Source organism: Fundulus heteroclitus, chromosome 9, assembly GCF_011125445.2.
Source record: "Fundulus heteroclitus isolate FHET01 chromosome 9, MU-UCD_Fhet_4.1, whole genome shotgun sequence".
Classification (NCBI taxonomy): domain Eukaryota; kingdom Metazoa; phylum Chordata; class Actinopteri; order Cyprinodontiformes; family Fundulidae; genus Fundulus; species Fundulus heteroclitus.
This window is the reverse complement of record NC_046369.1, coordinates 6,716,462-6,734,852: the sequence shown is the minus strand read 5'-3', so window position 1 is coordinate 6,734,852 and position 18,391 is coordinate 6,716,462. Positions and strand designations below refer to the sequence as shown.

General features: G+C 37.7%; 1 protein-coding gene across 3 annotated transcripts in view; it reads right to left on the bottom strand.

Annotated features, from left to right (window-relative positions):
- The window catches only part of lepr (leptin receptor), a 53,589-nt gene that overhangs the window by 16,188 nt on the left and 19,010 nt on the right, over window positions 1-18,391 (bottom strand). For 2 of the 3 annotated variants that reach the window (XM_036140905.1, XM_036140907.1), the window contains 5 exons: window positions 11,030-11,082; window positions 8,971-9,174; window positions 5,422-5,548; window positions 4,588-4,766; window positions 13-155 (listed from right to left, as the gene is read on the bottom strand). In XM_036140905.1, the coding sequence (XP_035996798.1) occupies window positions 13-155; window positions 4,588-4,766; window positions 5,422-5,548; window positions 8,971-9,174; window positions 11,030-11,069 (693 nt within the window). In that variant the 5' untranslated portion in view covers window positions 11,070-11,082. Of the gene's footprint in view, window positions 1-12; window positions 156-4,587; window positions 4,767-5,421; window positions 5,549-8,970; window positions 9,175-11,029; window positions 11,083-17,541; window positions 17,708-18,391 lie in introns of those variants that run through there. The other variant, XM_036140906.1, reaches the window with a different exon arrangement.

Sequence of the window (18,391 nt, the reverse complement as noted above, 5' to 3'; positions counted from 1 at the left end):
ACGAGTACCAACCTGTGGGAGTGTTTTCGGTGAGAAATAACGAACTTCATATCTCAGGAGATCATGACTAAGGTCTAATGGTGCTTTCCAGCTGAGAATGAGCTCTGCCTCCACAGTCTGAATGTGTGACAGGTTGAATGGAGGACTTGGTTTGACTGTAAGAAATAAATAAAAAGGAAATTAATACAATGTTGAAAACTCCAGGAGAGATTTTCTATTCAAAGCTGCCATTGGTTTATTTATTTTTTGTTCACTCTCAAAGTTTCACCAAGCCACATCTACAATAACATTGAAATATTATTTTTCGATCTGCCTTCAAGATCGAAAAAGTACAACAAAATATATAAAATATTAGCTATTCCCTTGAAACTGGGAGATCAAAATCTAAATTTACTGCACAGTATTGCAGTCTACTATCCGACGTTTTGACTTGAATAAGACGATTAACTGCTAAGGACTATTTTTGCACGCTTTAAGCCTCTTAGGGAGTGTTGTTGGTCAGTGCAATCAACTGGTTAAAGAAATAAATGTATTGTGTTGTGTAATTTCTATGCATTCTGTGTCTGTCTCCTCAAAATTTTCATTATAGTAACGCTGGACAATACAGATCCTTGATTCTTGATAAAATGCAGGCGTTTGTGGCTATTTGTAGTCAGTGAGAGATGTCATACTCAAAGCAGTAAAAGCTATCTTTGTGAAAAAATGATTTTTAACTTCACATCAGGGTCAATATTGAAACACACAAATCAATCAAATATTATTATATTGCCGAATTATCATCAGTAATGACTGTGGTTGTTTAATTTCACTAAAGTACTCTGCTAATACGGCATCAGAGAGCAATGAACAATAATGTATTGATGTTTAATAGCTATAGATTAGTTTTTACTGTAATGTATATAGTAGGATTGCACCAAGAAATCGGCTTGTGACCGGAATTGGAGGATTTTTAGGTTGATCAAACCATATAATTCAAGAGAAACTAAAAAAAAATTCAATCTACAGATTATATACTTATTTGCTCACAGATCAAAGCAAAAAAAAACACTCTTTGTGTGCTGTAAATGAGGGAAGAACATTTAAAAGATTTTTATATCAGTGAGGTGTTAAAACATTAAGTCAGAAGAAACAAAAACTTGGACAAACCTATTTAAAAGGAAAAAGTATTTTATATGATGGGTCAGGATATTTGTAAGCTTCATTCAGACTGTGAGAGAACAATAGTGAGGGAGACTTTTAGCAGACCACAGGAAGGCCAACCTTATAACAGAAAAATATTTGTTTTGTCATTTTGACTAAAGCTAATGCTCACGCTAACTAGGTGCAAACAACGTTACAATGTCCTACTATTAATTATATAATGACTGCTCATGGCAGGATGGCTAACAGTAATATTTTTAAGGGTTTTCTTATATGTCCATTTATCATGAATCTTGTGGAGAAATCAGAATGTGTTGGAATCTATATCAGCAGACCAAAGCTTTAGGAAAACTACACAATTAACAGAAGTGTTTACACTTTTGAGATCCACTGTATACAGACCCAGATCGTCAGTGTGTTTTCTCTAGACTGGACTAGCATTAGAAATAAGAAACTCACAACCTGCTGGACCCCAACAGTTTCTTAGTTTCCTGCAGGGTCATTCAGCTCTACGTGAGTCTTATTTAAAGTTCCTATGACCCTAATATCCTAACTTATCCTAACTTATCTGAATCTGAATGCGAATGGCATGCAACAGTAGTTTGTCTCCACTATTCTGCTGTACTGAAAACTAATTCAACAGGCTTTCCATAAGGCACAGAGGGGGGAAATCACTCAAGCATAGCCCTAAGCTAAAAAGGTGTTTCCATGGCAACATTACATATGTACTTAAAAGGCATGATGGGGTTTTTAGCAGAGGGCATGTTTATTCAAAATGGAAGAAGTGGAAAAAACAGTGGGGGTGAGCAATCTGTTTTGTTTACTAATGCTAATTTTCTGCACTTTACTTAAGTGATAATATGCATACCGCGTATGTAAAAAAATGAAGCTGAAAATGTATTCCAGCTTCAGGCTCATTACAGAAATAGACCAAAAACAGAGCATTATCTATCCAGCTACTGGGGAAAAAATGGAATTTGCTTGACCCATATCGACTAGTTTTTATTGATGAAGTTGCTTCAGACGTACACATCTGCTGTGCTGTCAATTAAACAACTTAGTTGTAGTTTGTTAGTAATTTTAGAAGATCATCTTAATATCTCTCTGAAACATTGTTCTGCTGCAATAAATGACAAACATCATTAAATATCTGAGAGGAATGAGACAGCTTCAATGTATGGTCCATCTATAATGAGCTAATATTTAGAGTTGTTGAAGCAGGTCTTTGCAATATTGATTTTTTTATTCAGTGATTTTACAATAATGATAAATTTGAGATTTATTGGGCCGCACTAACCAGGAACATATACACTAAGACAACAAACATTTTTATACACTTGAAACTGGAAACTTCTCTTAATGTGAAGGTTCACCTCCTTTGGGCATTTCTCAGGCAAAAAGTTCCTAAAGCGACAGAGTATCTCAAGTTTTTTTTTTATCCCCTTCTTTCTAATGGCTTAGCATGTTCAAAGAAAATTATAGGTCCTATGTTCTTCTTTATTGGTAAAGATATGCAGTTTTTAAAAGTCTCATTGGAGCTGAATCATAGTTATTTTATAACATCAATTTCGGCGTCAATTTCCAGCAGCCTCAGATGTTATAAAGGAGGAAACAGTGTTGTGTTACTAAACTAATGTTTGGGATATCTGCTGCCTGGAAATGTTTGTGAATGTTGCACTAAGACTTATTGCGGAAGTCATTTGTCAGGTTTTATAAAAGTGACATATTTTAGCATTTTTGTTTATTTTTAAACCAACTAATTGAACAACAACATGACAGAGGTTGAAGCTTATCATGTTGCACTTCCATGTATCTTCCATGTATGTATATGAAACACTGTTTATGTTTTAAATAGTTAAGAACCAGTAAATATACTTTCTGATAAAGGATGTTCTGTAATGTACAACAAAAAAATACTACACTGACCACTGCATTGTTTTGGATATGAAATCATTAACAGAAGAAATAACTTTCTGACATAAAAGAGAGGAAAAACTATATGCAGCTAATGCCGTATAATTCTACTTAGAATGAAAAGTAAAGAAATAAAAATCCAAGACCAACTAAGTTAAATTAAATCAAGCCACCTGCCTGACCAAACACAGAATGTTTTTGCCTATCACTGTGGAGATCAGCTTCAGTGAGGCCGTGCACACAAACAGCCTCTAAGCTGTATTCCATCCACGTCTGCTGCTTTATCTGTCCAGATTCATTGCTGTTAGGGTGAATATACCACAGCACAAAACACCAGCACTCCGAACATGGAAGGATTACGCTCTGAATATAACCTCAAAGCTCTTGACCTTTGAAAAAAAAAAAAAAGAATGCATGCTGGGAACTTTCTGCTTTGATCCCCTACAGTAATGAGCATAAAGAAATGTGGTTGTACATATAAAACACCAAGAATACGCTCCTGCTTCATGGCAAGAATGCTCAATAGGCTACCTCGTCAAAAAGAGTCTATTCAGTACATTGAAATAAAATAAACAAAGTGAATAATACTGTAAAGCTCTGACTAGCTCTTCTTCTGGGCATCTGCTCATGAGTGGGATAACTTAGGCAGAAATTTAAGCGTTTTGTCCTCTAAGTTGATGAGTTGGAAGCAAGAAAAACTGGACAGCAGAAAGAGCCGAGCAGGATTGATAAAGAAAAAAAAATCGAAGGGAGAAACCACTGGGTCAGAGCGTCTCCATAGCCGCAGCTCTTGCATATGTCAGTATCAAAGACGGTGCAAAGGAGGAACTGTGCTGAATTGTATGTATGTGGGGTTTGTGTATATGTTAAAGGTGTCAGAATGCACGGTGCACCACAGTTTGCTCTGTAGAATAACATTGTTACCATGCTAGGTTACTGAAGAAAAAAACCTGTCCAAATCTGAAAGTGCCAATAATAGTCATGAGAGCATCAGACCTGGACCAAAACGCTTCTTCTGATCATCTCATCACATGAGGACCCCCCAGGTGAAAGCTTATTGCTTATCCAGGGAACACATGACACCAGGATAGCCTGTATGAGGAAGGTCAGCTGGCACAAGTCGTGTGGTCCACAAAAACAAGTTTGAAGGCCTCGAAATACCCCAGATCTCAATCCAATTAAGCAACTGTGGATGATGTGGAGAAACAAGACTGATCCGTGGAGGCCCTACCTTAGAAATTACAGGACTTAAATGGTCTGATGCAAACATTTTGGTGCCAGATGCCGCAGCACACCTTAAGTGGGCTAGGGGAGTCCATTCTGTGATGAATGTGTGCTATTCAGCAAGAGGCAGATTAATCCACCATTAAGCCAGAGGTCAAAATTGTATCCCTAATTGGTATGTGTATTAGACTATTCCCTAATAAATAAAAAATAGAACTTGCATTCCGTTTATTGGGATAAAGCAGTATCAGTTAAGAATTGTTTAATTGCTAAACAAATGATCTGTTGATTTGATGTTTCCTTTCTTACCAGGTCTGGGAGGAACCCTGAGCAAAACTGTTGAAGCCGCAACGCTGGAGACGTTGACCGTTACCCGGACAGCTAACGCTCTTGTTGAGTTGAGATGAATTGAGCACACGAGTGACTCTTCTGCATCACATACAGCCTGATGATCAGAGGCAGGGTGGTCTGTGCGGTTGTTCTGAGAGCTGGAGAAAGGAGAATATTTTATTAGGAGCATTTTGATCTAAGATGTTGAACATGTTTAAAGCTAAACTTGGGTTTGGGTTTTCAAGCAACCGTTCAGGTTGCATGTAAAGAAGCAACCATTCAGGAGAAGCTTTTTTCATTAAAACATAAAAAAGCCTCCTCAAAAAGAGAAAGTAGATAAAGTTTTCACTTTTGCCTTGCAGGTCGTCTGGCATCAGAAAAACATTCTTTTATGAATAAGAAACAAGTTTTTAATAAGAATCAAGAATATTATATCAATAACATTTTATTTGTCTTGATTCTTGATTCTCTTGATTCTTCTTGGTTCTTGACTGATTCTTGATTCTTGAAGTTTTAATAATGCTAATCATGTTTCCTCACTTATTAATTATACAGTAATCTTCCACAAGCACTCCCAGTGGCTTTGCATCATATTCAACTCTGCTTTCTGTTGGTTAGGTCTGTGGTGATTTGGTATCTTTGGTTCCATCGCTAAAGAAGCCTGAATCCACTGTTACATCCTCACATCTCCCCCCCCCTGCTGCTCAAAGTAAACAGTTATTTAACCCCCCAGTGAGCTGTCAGGAAACACTCAAGCACAAACAAGTACTCATTCAGGCGCTCTCAAAAAGCAGAACACTAGGTTTCGCTTACAGCTGCTGCAAGCTGACTGCTGTATGGTTGGTCTTCAGGGTTTTGGACGACTGGCCATTGGACTTAAGATGACACGTTAAATTTGCCCAGTTTTCATCCATTCCACACAGTATGTCCAAACAGCTGCCTGAAACGAAACCACATTTGGTAATTAGTACATTGTCACCTCCAGATGAAGATTTCTCAGAAAATAGCCACGGTTCAAATTCTGAGAACTCAAAGACTTTATACACACATACATATACATACATACATACATAGACAGACATACAAATAGATAGATCTCATAATTTTAATTAATTTTGGGTAAAATCCGACAAACAGAATTTTAAAACATTTTGAAGCCGATGCCGATTATTCTGACATGAGTCCCTAACCGATACCCGGTATGTGCTGCCGATTATTTGGGGCCGATTCTTGAGACCGATATTGTTTTTTTCTTCCTCCATTTACATGATAAAAATGACTCAATGATAACAAGTGTTACACAAGTCTCAAAACTTGTGTTTAATCCAGCAAATATTAACAGTAGGCTTTAGACCGCAGTTTGAAAGGTACACAGAAAAAAAAACATGTGTCATGTCTCTTACAGCAGCGCTTTGCTCGCATATAAAGGCAGAGTGGGCGATTTTTACAGAAGTTTCCCCCAAGTCCCTTTTTGAATATCTGTGCATGACAGAAACTGCTGAGTTTATTAGCACTATCAGAGCAAATGTCAGAGAGAAGAGGTCCAGCTGCAGCGTGTAGGGAACAGTGAAGCGGGAACAGAAGTAAGGCTATGAAGCATGTTGCTCAGGTGACTCCTTAGGTCCTTTATCAAAACGTGATGAAGCGACAACCTGGGCCAGAGCGGGGGGGGACAGATTGAAACGGGATACTTTGCTTTCTCTGCCTGCAGCTGACAGAGCACACTACACTCCACTGGAGCGGCTTAATGAACTCTAAGTCAGAACTTGCGTCAGCAGCCAAACTATCTTTGTGTTTTAACCGCAGGGGGTCCTGCCCACAACTTCAAGGACAATAAGGAATAAAAAAAAATAAGTAAAAAAGTTATTTTTCCCTAACTCTTATATCAAGCCTACATTTTCTTTACAGATATACCCATTCTGAAAAAGGTATTCAAACCCATGAATTGATAGTCAAAGGGACAATTCTTTGCTCCCCCTCTAATGTGGGCCCTGGACAACTGACCAGGTTGCCTTCCCTGACGGTGGCTGTGCCTATGGGGCTTTTCTCACAATCAATGGACATGGTCTTCTTAGACATCTAGAACGGAGATGTTTAAAGAAACCTGGCACTGATTGAATCAGATCGTTTTAAACTCGATCAGCTCTGACCGGTGCCCACCCCGTAAGAAACTACAGCATTCAAATCAGTCACATTTTTATATTAAGTGCTACTAGGTCACCCTGACAACAACATTTCTCAATGTGCACACTGTAACTGAGCAAAAAAAGTGAGGTGTTTAAAATTAATTCAGGGAAGCAAATAGATATAAGAAGCTACTCAAAACCAAACTTCTGTCAAGACATGTCAGTGATTTATTAAAGCTGCGGAGTAGCTGGAGTAAGCAAGTATTTAGAAGACACCAGAAAGATCAAAACAATATAATAAAGTTGCTCTGTTTGATAACTTTGAGCTTTGAATGTCTGGAAATGTTGGTAAGATTCGCCACAAAATATGCACTGAAACTTTCAGCTTTTAACCTGCTGTAAACTCGATCACCGGTCTTTGAGATTTCCTTGCTGCTTAAAGCAAGACACGATGTGAATCACATAAACATGATGCACTACAAGAGGGCAACTTAACTCATGTTAAATGGTCTCCTGTGGTGGCTGTAAAATCAGCTGTTGGCCCTAACTGTTTTAAGGTCTGTAGAAGCAGGTGGAGACGCAGGGGGGAGGCTTTAATTGTTCAACATATAAATGAGCTCTGATGCATCACAGCTCCTCGCAGTTCAATGTGAAGACAATCCACATGCTTCTCCACCACTAGATGTCCAATATCAACAGAGTATTTCATAACTATGACTCAACTGAATGGATTTCTGTCACTGAGTAAACCCGATGACCCCTACTATCTTACCGTCACTGCAAGCAAACAATTAATCCAACAACACAGCCATTTAACTCTGTGCTAAAGACCAAAAACAATCCGCTACAGAGGCCATCAAAAGGGTTAATGAGCCCTTTCAGCTTGATGTTTGGGGACACTTCGGTCAAAGACAAGAGATGCTGTAGTAACGTGACTTGTTGTATAGTCTGTCCAACATATAAACAGCCAAAATATGCCAGTGCCTACCAGCACAGAATGCTGTGCTATTGGCAACAGGGGACTGTACGAAATACTGACCTTAGTTTTGCTAACTGTCAAAAGCAATCACACAACTTTAATAAGGATTAACAGTAGTTGTGAAGGTGAGTTATCTTACAACAACGCATTGGTTTTAGGGATGAAAGTACCAATGGTATCACAAGGAACCAGAAAAATTTTTCTTTCTTTGTTTTTTTTTACCTCTAGTGGCCTTTATTCTCATTAATCGGACAGGAAATGGTCAGAAAGAAAGAAGGAGAAAGATATGCAGCAACGTTCTGTCACTGCCCAGAGCAATAATACCTATATTCATTTCTGCACAGAGCTGTTCTTTAAATGCAGTGGTATCCATGTTCATCTGTGGAATGCAGACCTAAATCTTTGGATTCAGGTTTGATTTTAGATTTGAATGACTAAAATGTTAAGACTTCAACTATACTTCTCAGTTGATTCTGGTTTCTGAACGACCAAGAAGCCAGTGTAAAATGAAACTCCATCATCTGTACCCACCTACTAGTATCCTACTAGGGTCTGCTAGGACTCTCAGCAGATGTTGCCTTGTAGCCCGGATTATTGCTATCACAACCATGCCAATAATAAACTCAATCAAAACACTCAGCAGTGAAAATAAAACTCAACATTTGAAGAGAACGACCAGTCAGATCACAAGCAGAAGAATAAAAACAGTGATGAGCCCAGCTTTTATGAAACACTGCGTGGAGAGATCTGTTGTTTTCTCTATATGTCATGAATTTCAAGGACAGAAAATGCATTGTTCGTCTCATAAGACATATTTCTGTTAGGTTCTTTACTTACCAGTAGACAAAATATAAACCAGTACATTATATTGAAAGCTGTATCTCTAACTGCAGTTCAACTGAGCTAAAACTACAATGGTTCGGTCTTGTTGGCCGGTCCAAGTGGCTCTGGGTCCTGGATGTGAAGAGGTACGTTCAGGCTTTAAGGCTAAACAGTAATTAGAATATGTTTAGAATGAACAAAAAAATATTAAACTATAACTACACTATAAAATATATAAACTTTTACCAGTAAAATAATAACAAAAAAACTTTTTCAACCTTGTAAATGCTTACTGGTATAAACTGACACTAAATAAAAGCAAACAAAAAAGAATGATTTCAATTGAGCAGCTTCTTAATCAGCACGGCCTGAGGCGACAAGACTGGAGAAGTTCGAGAACACACGGTCAGATGCATTTTGAACTTTAACTCTTACCGCCTGGAGGCATTGGAGGCTGCGATTCTGCTGTAGAGCTCTTTAATTTGCAGAGTGGAGGGTGTGGGAGGTTTATTTCAGTTTGGCTTCTCCCTTCCTTCGCATGAACATTAGCAGGAGGTGAGTCACAGCACAGCTCATCCTGCCATGGGAGGTCCAGCGCACCTGAATGAACAGGCGCTCCAGGCTCTAAACATTGAACAGCTAAGCACAGAGAGACAGGGGAGTGTAAGTAGTTTAAAACAATGTTGGAGAGAAGCTTTTTGAATTATTTCAAATGATGAGAAGTGTTGTTGTTTTTTCAGTAGGAAGGTTACTGCTTTTATAGTAAAAAAAATATGATGTCAAACTCTTCTAGGAGACAAAATACCATTTGACGTCAAAGACAATTTTGGAGATTTCCTCTGTATACTTTATGTTATTTCATTTTATTTTTTATTCCATCACCTAAATCGGTTTGCAAACCCAATTAGACTCTCTGGTATGCCTTCCATGTAATTTTGCATTTTAAAACAATAATATGATGGAGAACATTTGGCATTTTTTTTTATCCTGATGGCATAAAAAAACCCAACAACAACCTTTAAAATAACCACATACGCTAATACACCAATAGCATGAAGCTGCTGTGTTCAAAGAGGCAGAACATCTTTCTTTCATTCCTGTCATATCAATGCATGACAGATTTAAGGGCCTGCTATCTACAAAACACCTCAAGTGTTGAGCAATGTCAACAGCACCAATTTCAGCAAATGAGAACAGTTCAATCTGGAGACACTCACACAGATTTATTAACATAGATCAGAAAGTTTCTTTGGCGCTCGGCTCCCGGCAAAAGACGGGAAAGCTGCAAATGTCTATGAGCTTTGATATTCATTTTAGGATTAGGATTAGTGAAGTCATCCCCCCGGGTCCGGACACTGGTGGTGAAGGCCAGAGGAGAGAAGGAGTCAGGTGAAGCTTGTGAGCACTGAGCACGAAGGAGGAGATGGGGTGGAGGAGGGAGGCAGGAGAATCCATGGGTGAAGAGCCTCACAAACAGAGCCTTGTGGGATGATAGGATGAAGACTTGACGCAGATCGGCTGGTGCACAGACACATGGCGAGGTGATCAGTGGAAACAGGTGCGGCGCGGTGAGTCTTCCAGCTTGAACTTTTGTCTAAACTTCATGTCAGTCTCTACTGATTTTAACAAATTTGAGTATCTTTGAGAATAATACATTTTTTTGCGTCCATTATATCCAGATATCAATTTTTTCAACAGCTGCAACTTTTTTGTACTAGTCTATAGAATAAACTGTCTGCCCATTCTTCTTTTAGAAGTAGCTCAAATTCAATCAGATTAGACCGATGATATTTGTGAACAGCATTTTTTTTAAATCACAGGCTTTTGAGTGGAGGTAAATCTGGACTTTGACTTGGCAATTCTAAAATGTTTATGCTTTCAGCCTTCCATGCTTCCTGCTTCAAGGGGAATCTTGAAACTATTCTTGAAATTAAGCTCCATCCATTTAAAAAAATATTTTACATATTTATATTTATATATTATATCATATTTACTGTGTATGCTTGATTCTTTTTAGTATCTTTTTAGTATATCTATATGTCCAAATAGCTTAGAAAACACAAAGCATGTAAATAGGGCACCATCATTTTTACATTGGCTATTTAAAAGAATGTCATCCACATAAAACATCATACATATGACAAGCTGCATACTGTTTACTTACTGTTTACCGTAAACCATACCGATCTATTACTACTCTGTTTCTTACCAAATTATAATTGCAAGACTAAATCATCATAAGATGTAGCAAAGGCAAACCCAGTTATTTGGGCTTCTGATGTGACTGGATTCAAACACCTCAAGGTAATTCTTAGACATGCTTATCATGTGTTTCAATATCAGCTGAAACCTTAAAAGTAGTGAAAGGCTGGTTCAGATTTCTGTACTCCACATATAAGAACCGTGGTCTTCATACAAAAATCAAATAATAAAATGGAAGAACGTTCATATCCAACAACATAAGCGCTACTGTCGGGTTGTGCTGGAAACTCACCATGCAGCACCAGGAACACGTGCACCAGGACTGTCAACATTACGGACCACGTCCTGCAAAGACACATACAAGCTTTTAGAATCTGCCAGATCAAACAAGTGAGAAAGTACACAGGAAAGTGACATTAAATGTAGTCTAACCAGCCAGCCCAGATGAAGTTCATTCAAGTAGAAATGAAGACCATGTAATGATTTTTACTTAATGGAAAAAAAAAAAAAACCTCTGAATCAAGGTGGAAAACTCTGAATCTCACTTGTGGAAAAAAATAGGTATTTCATCATGATCCACCTAATTCCAAGAACTCTGGGGGAAGATCTCTTCAGGTATTGCAATGATTAATCTGTAACAAAGTGTATACTATGGCAACACAGGGTTGAGGTCAGCAATTTCCAGCGAAAGCTTTCTTTGTGTTCTGGTGCCAAGAAGATAACTAGTTATTTATAGTCAAGCTCCTTTCACCACACTGGCCTTTATGGGATGTCAATGCAGATTTCTTCTGCAGCTTAATCTGGGTTTCTAAAATATTTTTTGGCCGTAGACTACAATTATTTGGAGGAAGAGGTAACTGCCTAGCATTTTCAATCCATAGTGCTTCTTTGAGGGAACTTAAAACTCCTCAGTATCAGCCCATTTGTGACTGTTTTTGATGGTTCACAGTTTACAAGAGATACAGTTTTCAATGCATGGCATGTTCATGATCCTAAAGTGACTTGGGCGTTTCTTACCCACATTTCCTGAAAAAACATCCACTATACCTTTAAATCAGCTGTTTAAATAGCTGAGGTAAAATATCATGGCTCTCTAGGCCGTCTCTGAGGACCGAATTAATTTCGAAAATATTTTTAGATGGACCTTCGCGTAATCAGAAATTAAGTATTGCATTTATAACTGCATTATTCCTATTTTCTAATTATTTCCTAAAGAAAAAGCGTTGGAATTTCCTTTTTTATTTGAAAGGGTACCATTTCCATCAAATCACAATTCATTATGTTCTGTTTCTGGGAAGACAAAAGAACTCTATTAGCTCTGTGATTCAAATGCCTTCTAAAAAAAATCATCACAGGGCCCTGCAATGTCACGTTTATTGGAAAATTGTCAAGAATCACAGTAAAATCAATCAATCATAACTTTCCTGCAAGTGGGTGGGCTGTATAAATATAAGGTAAAGCGATGCAAACTTATTTGTATAGCACATTTCAGTACAAGGACAACGCAAAGTGCTTTACAAGATTAAAATATGGAAAAATACAACAGAATAAAAGCAAATTGGAATAAAATGTATAAAAATTTTAAACATAATAAAACACAGGAAAATGTTCACTAAAAGCAAATATTAATGATTTTAACAGTTGGACTGCAAACTTAGACTAATGATGTTTCAGTAAACAGTAGAACAGTCAAAGGCAATCCCAAACAAATGTGTTTTAATCCTGATTTAAAAGAACTCAGGCTTTCAGCACTCTGACAGTTTTCTGGAAGTTTGTTCCAGATAAGTGGACAAGTTGTGTCAACTGTAGGGACCACCAATCACAGCACAGCCTGTAAGGCTTCATTGTAGACCTACCAAATTCTACTGAGGATTTGCAAGCTGCCATGTCCACAGTTAGGATGATATTGAGCCGTCCTTCAGGTGCCAAGAGAGTTTTTATTTTGCTTTCCTACCTTAGTTCTTTGCAGCATTATTTGATGAACAGATTCCTGTTTTGTGAAGCAACTATGCTTCTAAGAATTAAAACTCTAATAGCAACTTTACTTAGATCCATTTTAACATTTAAGTATCCTTTTACAACTTACCTGGCATGAGACAGAAACCTTTTTTTAACTCAGTTATATATTTACAGATCATTTTAGCTAAATAAAGTTGATGTATCATCTGTGTATTTCTATATGAAGCTTCTTGGTTTGAAACTGAAGAACAGAAGTGATGTAACACAGCCACAGTTTTCTAATTATATGATAGAGGTGTAAAACGAAGTAATCATCTGCACACCCCTCTGTCAACAGGTAGTGAAAGTCACATTACAGAGACATTCATCTCTTTTTTATGGGTAAGGATTAAGATCCGCTGAGATAAACAACAGATGGATAAGCTTAATTAATTGGCTAATTGGTTAACATAGATTATATAACAAGCTAGATCAAGATGTAAACATAGCAGGGGAAAAATTGGACAGAAGTTTGTGTTCTGAACATTAATAAAGCCCTGTCATCACTGGTAAATATTCAAAACAAAGCCTGATGACTGCATCAGGCAGGATCTCTGGCTCCCTGGAGACATTGGACATCATCCAAGGCTCTGCTTTGCTAGCATTTGTTTATAGTTAGTGAGAGAAGGATTTTATTTTCTGCACGTCCCAGGGAGAAAACAAGCAGATAGCAAAGTTGTGTATTTACAAGAAACAAAGCTCTACATTCAGAATATATCTTTACTCACAACCATCTTTATGATTCCTTTCTCCCTAAAACTTGAATAAAATGATCAAGATGCTAAATATCTGTACATATCTGAAGATGTTGAAGTGTTGTTTAAAACGGATAAACTTCATGTTTCATTCAAAAACAGGTCCCATGTAAAAAGGTATACATTCACGCCTAATAAAATCAGGCAACACACATTGGCAAACAGGTGACTATTCATGTTTTTGTACCCAAATATTAAATTTTTAAAGTACTATTTCTACCAACAACAACAAAAAAGTCATGGGGCTCTGTGTGGCTCAGTTGGGATGTAATATTAATCGATGCTCTTTCAGAAACCACCACTGTCTATTGTACCAACATCTGTCCTGGCTCACTCGCTGGTTATTATTTATATCTAAATGTAATAATCCTAGTTATCCTGACTGTTTAAAACAATACCTGGTTCAATTTAGCTCCTCAAATAGTCTTAGGCATGCAACTAAAATGCTTTTTTGATGTCCCGAGAATCAATAAGGAGATTGTAAACTTTTCATTTAAATATAAAGTACTTTTTGACTGGAACAATCCTCCATCCTCATTGTTTATGCTTTTAAGAAGGCCCTTGCTCAACATCTTCAAAACATTTGTAGCTGTTTTTGTATATAATAGTGGTTACAATATTGTGTTAATGTTTAACAGAATCTTTATTAGAGACCATTGTGTGTTTGAATGTATGGTGTGATTTGTTGTTTGTGACCATTTATATGTATTTTCTTGTATATACTTCTGTATCCGTCTCTTAAGGTTTTTTTTTTCCTTTCTCTTTTAAGGACCCCCTTGAAAAGGAGATGTTTCATCATCTCAAGGGTTTATCCTTTCAAAATTGAATAATGAGATAAACAATGTGCAGATGCTTTAGTCATCCTATCAAACTGTTGAACACTGTTGAACAAAGGCCACAAGGGACAGAAAAACACCTGAATCTAAATACATCTGATTTCACCATGCAATTTGATTTCACTTTTCATTTATGACTAAATTGCCCTGTGATAGACTGGAGACCTGTCCAGGGTGTACCCCGCTTCTCACCCATTGACAGCTGGAGATAGGCACCAGCACCCCTCGTGACCCCATAAGGGATAGAAGTGTTAGAAAATGGATGGATGGATGGATGGAGTTATGACTAAATACAAATGATTTCGCAAGTTTTCCCACTAAAGGCTGCTACAGACATAACGTGAAGTGAGACATTTGTTCTCACTCTCCCAGCAAAAGACATGTTTGTTCTCATAGTACTTCCTCTGTATTTGTTCCAGAATTCTCTGGAAGTTCTTGCCGATTGTTTTCAACACGTCTGGGCAGAACCTTTTTCTTGCAGTGTGTACGACTATTGCTCTGTGACACAAGCAGGGCTGCAATAGCCCTTAAATTTAGATTCTCAGCCTGGCCTGACATAGCAGTTTATCAGCCAATAAGTATTTTTCTAAAAAAAAAATTTACAGAATGGAATATCATTTGACGTGAACGATATCTGACACATCTGCCTTCCTTTCTGCTTTAGTTTCATTAAGTAAGTATTAGATTTTGCATGCGGAAAGGTTTTCTATGTGCTAATCTATAGTGTAATAATGAGTAGAAATTTTGGAAAATAATGAACAAGTGCAAAAGGTTCTCACAGATGGAAATTATATGGGACACATCTTTCACATGTAAAAATCTTGTTGTGGATTATTACGTGAAACGTGTAAAAAAAAAAAAAAAAAAGCTTTCAAATTTGAAATGTTTTAACATGTTTTGTACATGTGGGAATTGCATTATGCAGTAATATTAACACACAAGTTTCTCATCTGGAGTTTCCATTGTGTTCTTCTAACATGTGAAACATGTAGGAAAACCTTCCAAATTTGAAATGATTTTCACACACTTTATTAATTTTAAAGTATATTGTGTGTTAAAATTTTCCTAACTTGTGGAAATTAGATTTTTTTTTTTTTTGCATACAGCATATTTTACAATGTTTGACATGTAACACATGAGAAATGCGGTAGAGAGATTTTACATGGGTCGATTTGTAACCTGCCAACAGTCAGACCTGGAGAAATATGGATCCCTTATGTAAACGCTAACTGTGAGGTGCTTTCAACTGGTTTATAAGCTGTTCCTACTAATTCCAGATTGGTTAAATGCAATTTTTTAAAAGATACTGAGATGCATTTATGGTAAAATCTACTCAGATGCTTTCATTAATATCGTCATCAATATTACACTCATCCCAAAACATAAAGGCAAAGCTGAACTGAGGCTTGGTGAGATTAAAATTTTACATGGGTGTGATAACATCCAAAGATGATTTTCAACACTTCCTACATGGATTTGATCTGATCACTGTAAGCGTCACGGTACTAAACAGGGGTGCAAAATATCTTCCTAACACATCAAATAAATACCACAGAAAGTCATTGCCTATAATTGCAGGACTGCAAACTGATGGTGAAATATATATGGCTTGCTTTACAAGAAAAAGATCAGATATAAGAAAAAAAGCATTTATGGGAGCAAGTCTAAAATATTTGAGACACTCGTGAATACTTGGACTGTTCAAATGCTCATTTAACCATGATATGGGGCCAGTAACCTTCGGCATCTTTTGCATTTATTGGCTCTCCTGACACAAAGGTGATAAAAGACTTACAAAAAATTATCCTTTACTAAAGTAGCATCATCTTATATTGAAAACAGAGATAGAGAAAAAAACTGAGATGCAACAATCAGTCAATCAAAGACTGAAAAGGGACAGATTTTTCCTTCGTTGGATTTGATCAAATATTCCAAATTTGATGCCATATACCAGCAGCTGTTTTGTTTATACAGTTATAGTTAACCCGGATTTCCTATGGAAGTGATATTTATAAGCAATTTTGAAAGTCCAAGACTCTCATTACTCTCACTAACAAATGCAAACGCTCATTTTGGAGACGGGGGAAATTGGCGACGCAGATGGTTAAAGTGGTGAATCGTAGCCACTCTGCATCATAATTCCCGTCAGGGACGTTCAATTTCACTCCATATCAGACTTTAGTCATAGCTCCACTTTATCATAAGCATTTAAAAAACTGCACCCATAACAGTAGAGGAGTTGACCAAGTAATGGATAAGCTTTAATTTTAAATTGTCACCTGGTCCTCCACACATTCACGCTCTCATACATAAAAAAAATCCTAATGGTTTAAGGTCATCAAAACAGAAGTTACTATTTCATTAATGTGTCTACTTTGATACCAGATGAAACCTTAACACAGTCAAGCAGGTAATTAGGATAACATCTCCATTGTAGCACAAAGTTGCCCTTGCATCTCCAGGAGAACAGCTTGTTGGACTGATATATGTCTTAAATGGTACAAAGGCAGCGTCACCTTCACGCTGGGTTTCAATAATTTTACATATTATCATATTATCTAAACCCTATATATACATTTTTGCAGTTTTAAATAATTAAAATAAAATTAAATATTTAAAAGTAGTGCGTAATTCATAAGGTATAATCAGTTTAATATCTTAAGTTGCGGTGTGTGATTCTTCTAGCTGCTCAATTATTAAAGAGAAATATTCACTGACTTATTAAAACTCAGAGTGTAACCTGTTTTTTTTTTTTTTTTGTTTGTTTGTTTTTTTGTTTTTTTGCCCACAACCTAAACAGTAACTATTTGCCACCTTGTCTAGAGGCTGTGCGCTCCGGCTCCGCGCTGCTCTGCCTCTCCTCCCCTGAGTCACTGCCCGGCTGAAGCTGCTCTGCCCCAGGCGGGCTGGTCCGGGCTTGCCAGCCCGCAGAAACATACCTTCTGACAGGCATGTTCTGCTCCGCTTTTCAACACCGGACGACCGGAGGAAACCAGGAGAAATCCCGACTTCCACCAAAAAAAAACAAAAAAAAAAAAAAAAACGGAAAGGGTAGGCAATAACTCTGCCGTCAAAAACACCGAAAAGTTCTCAGGAAATTCAAACAATGTATAAAACGTATAAAGACTAATTAAACAAAAAAAAAAGCAGAGCGTGTGGAGAAACAGCAGTGAGACTCATATTGTCATTAAATGTTAAATAATCTGGGTTCTTACGTCTTAATTGCTGGGAAGCTTCATGAAGGGTTTCTCTAAGCCGGGTGAGTTAAATCCGCCGCGCTGCTGCCACAGCTCACCGCCCGCTGACAGATGAGGGGCTCAGAGGGAGAAACGTTTCCACGCCGCTGATGCTGCCCGGCTGACGTAGGCTACGGTAGTGAGACTGGAGAGGTGGAGCAAAGAAAGGGAGCTCCTGTCCTGGCGTGGTGCGTTCAGGAAGCCTCCGAAATTACAGCTACCGTTTCATGGGACATATGGTACATGAAAACATGGCAGTTTTGCCGTTTGTCCCTTGTCCTGCAAACTGTTATGTTTCCTGGGCGCCAGGAGGTCTCTCAACTTTTTCATTCATAATGTTTAATGTCCATCAAATACCAGAAAAAGCTTAAAAACATTTTGTTTTGAATTTAATAAATTCTGCCAAATATGTCACTTCTCATCTGTTCCTGAATGTTATGAGATATAGACGTAATCTGTTGAATTTGGGGATCTTAAAGGAGCAATAAGTGAAATTATTTCATATAGAAAATACTAAAAATATATATATATATATATTTTGTGAGGAATTAAAGATATCTTTTTAGGTGGGCTATGGTATGTGGTTACCAACTATCTCTTTGTGTTGTTCTACAGTCTATTGATTGTATAGCCGGGCTGGCGGGGCGTGCATGCACGTGCATGTGAACAGCCGCAACTCAGGGCGTAGCCCCTCCCTACCCGTAAAACGCCCCCACGAGAGCAGTGTGACGTAGCACAAGATGGCGGAGAGCTCGCCCAGGTGAGGCTTGAGTATTGTCTGTAGACTAAAACAAGATGTGTACGCCTCTCACTATCGCCACTCCAGCTG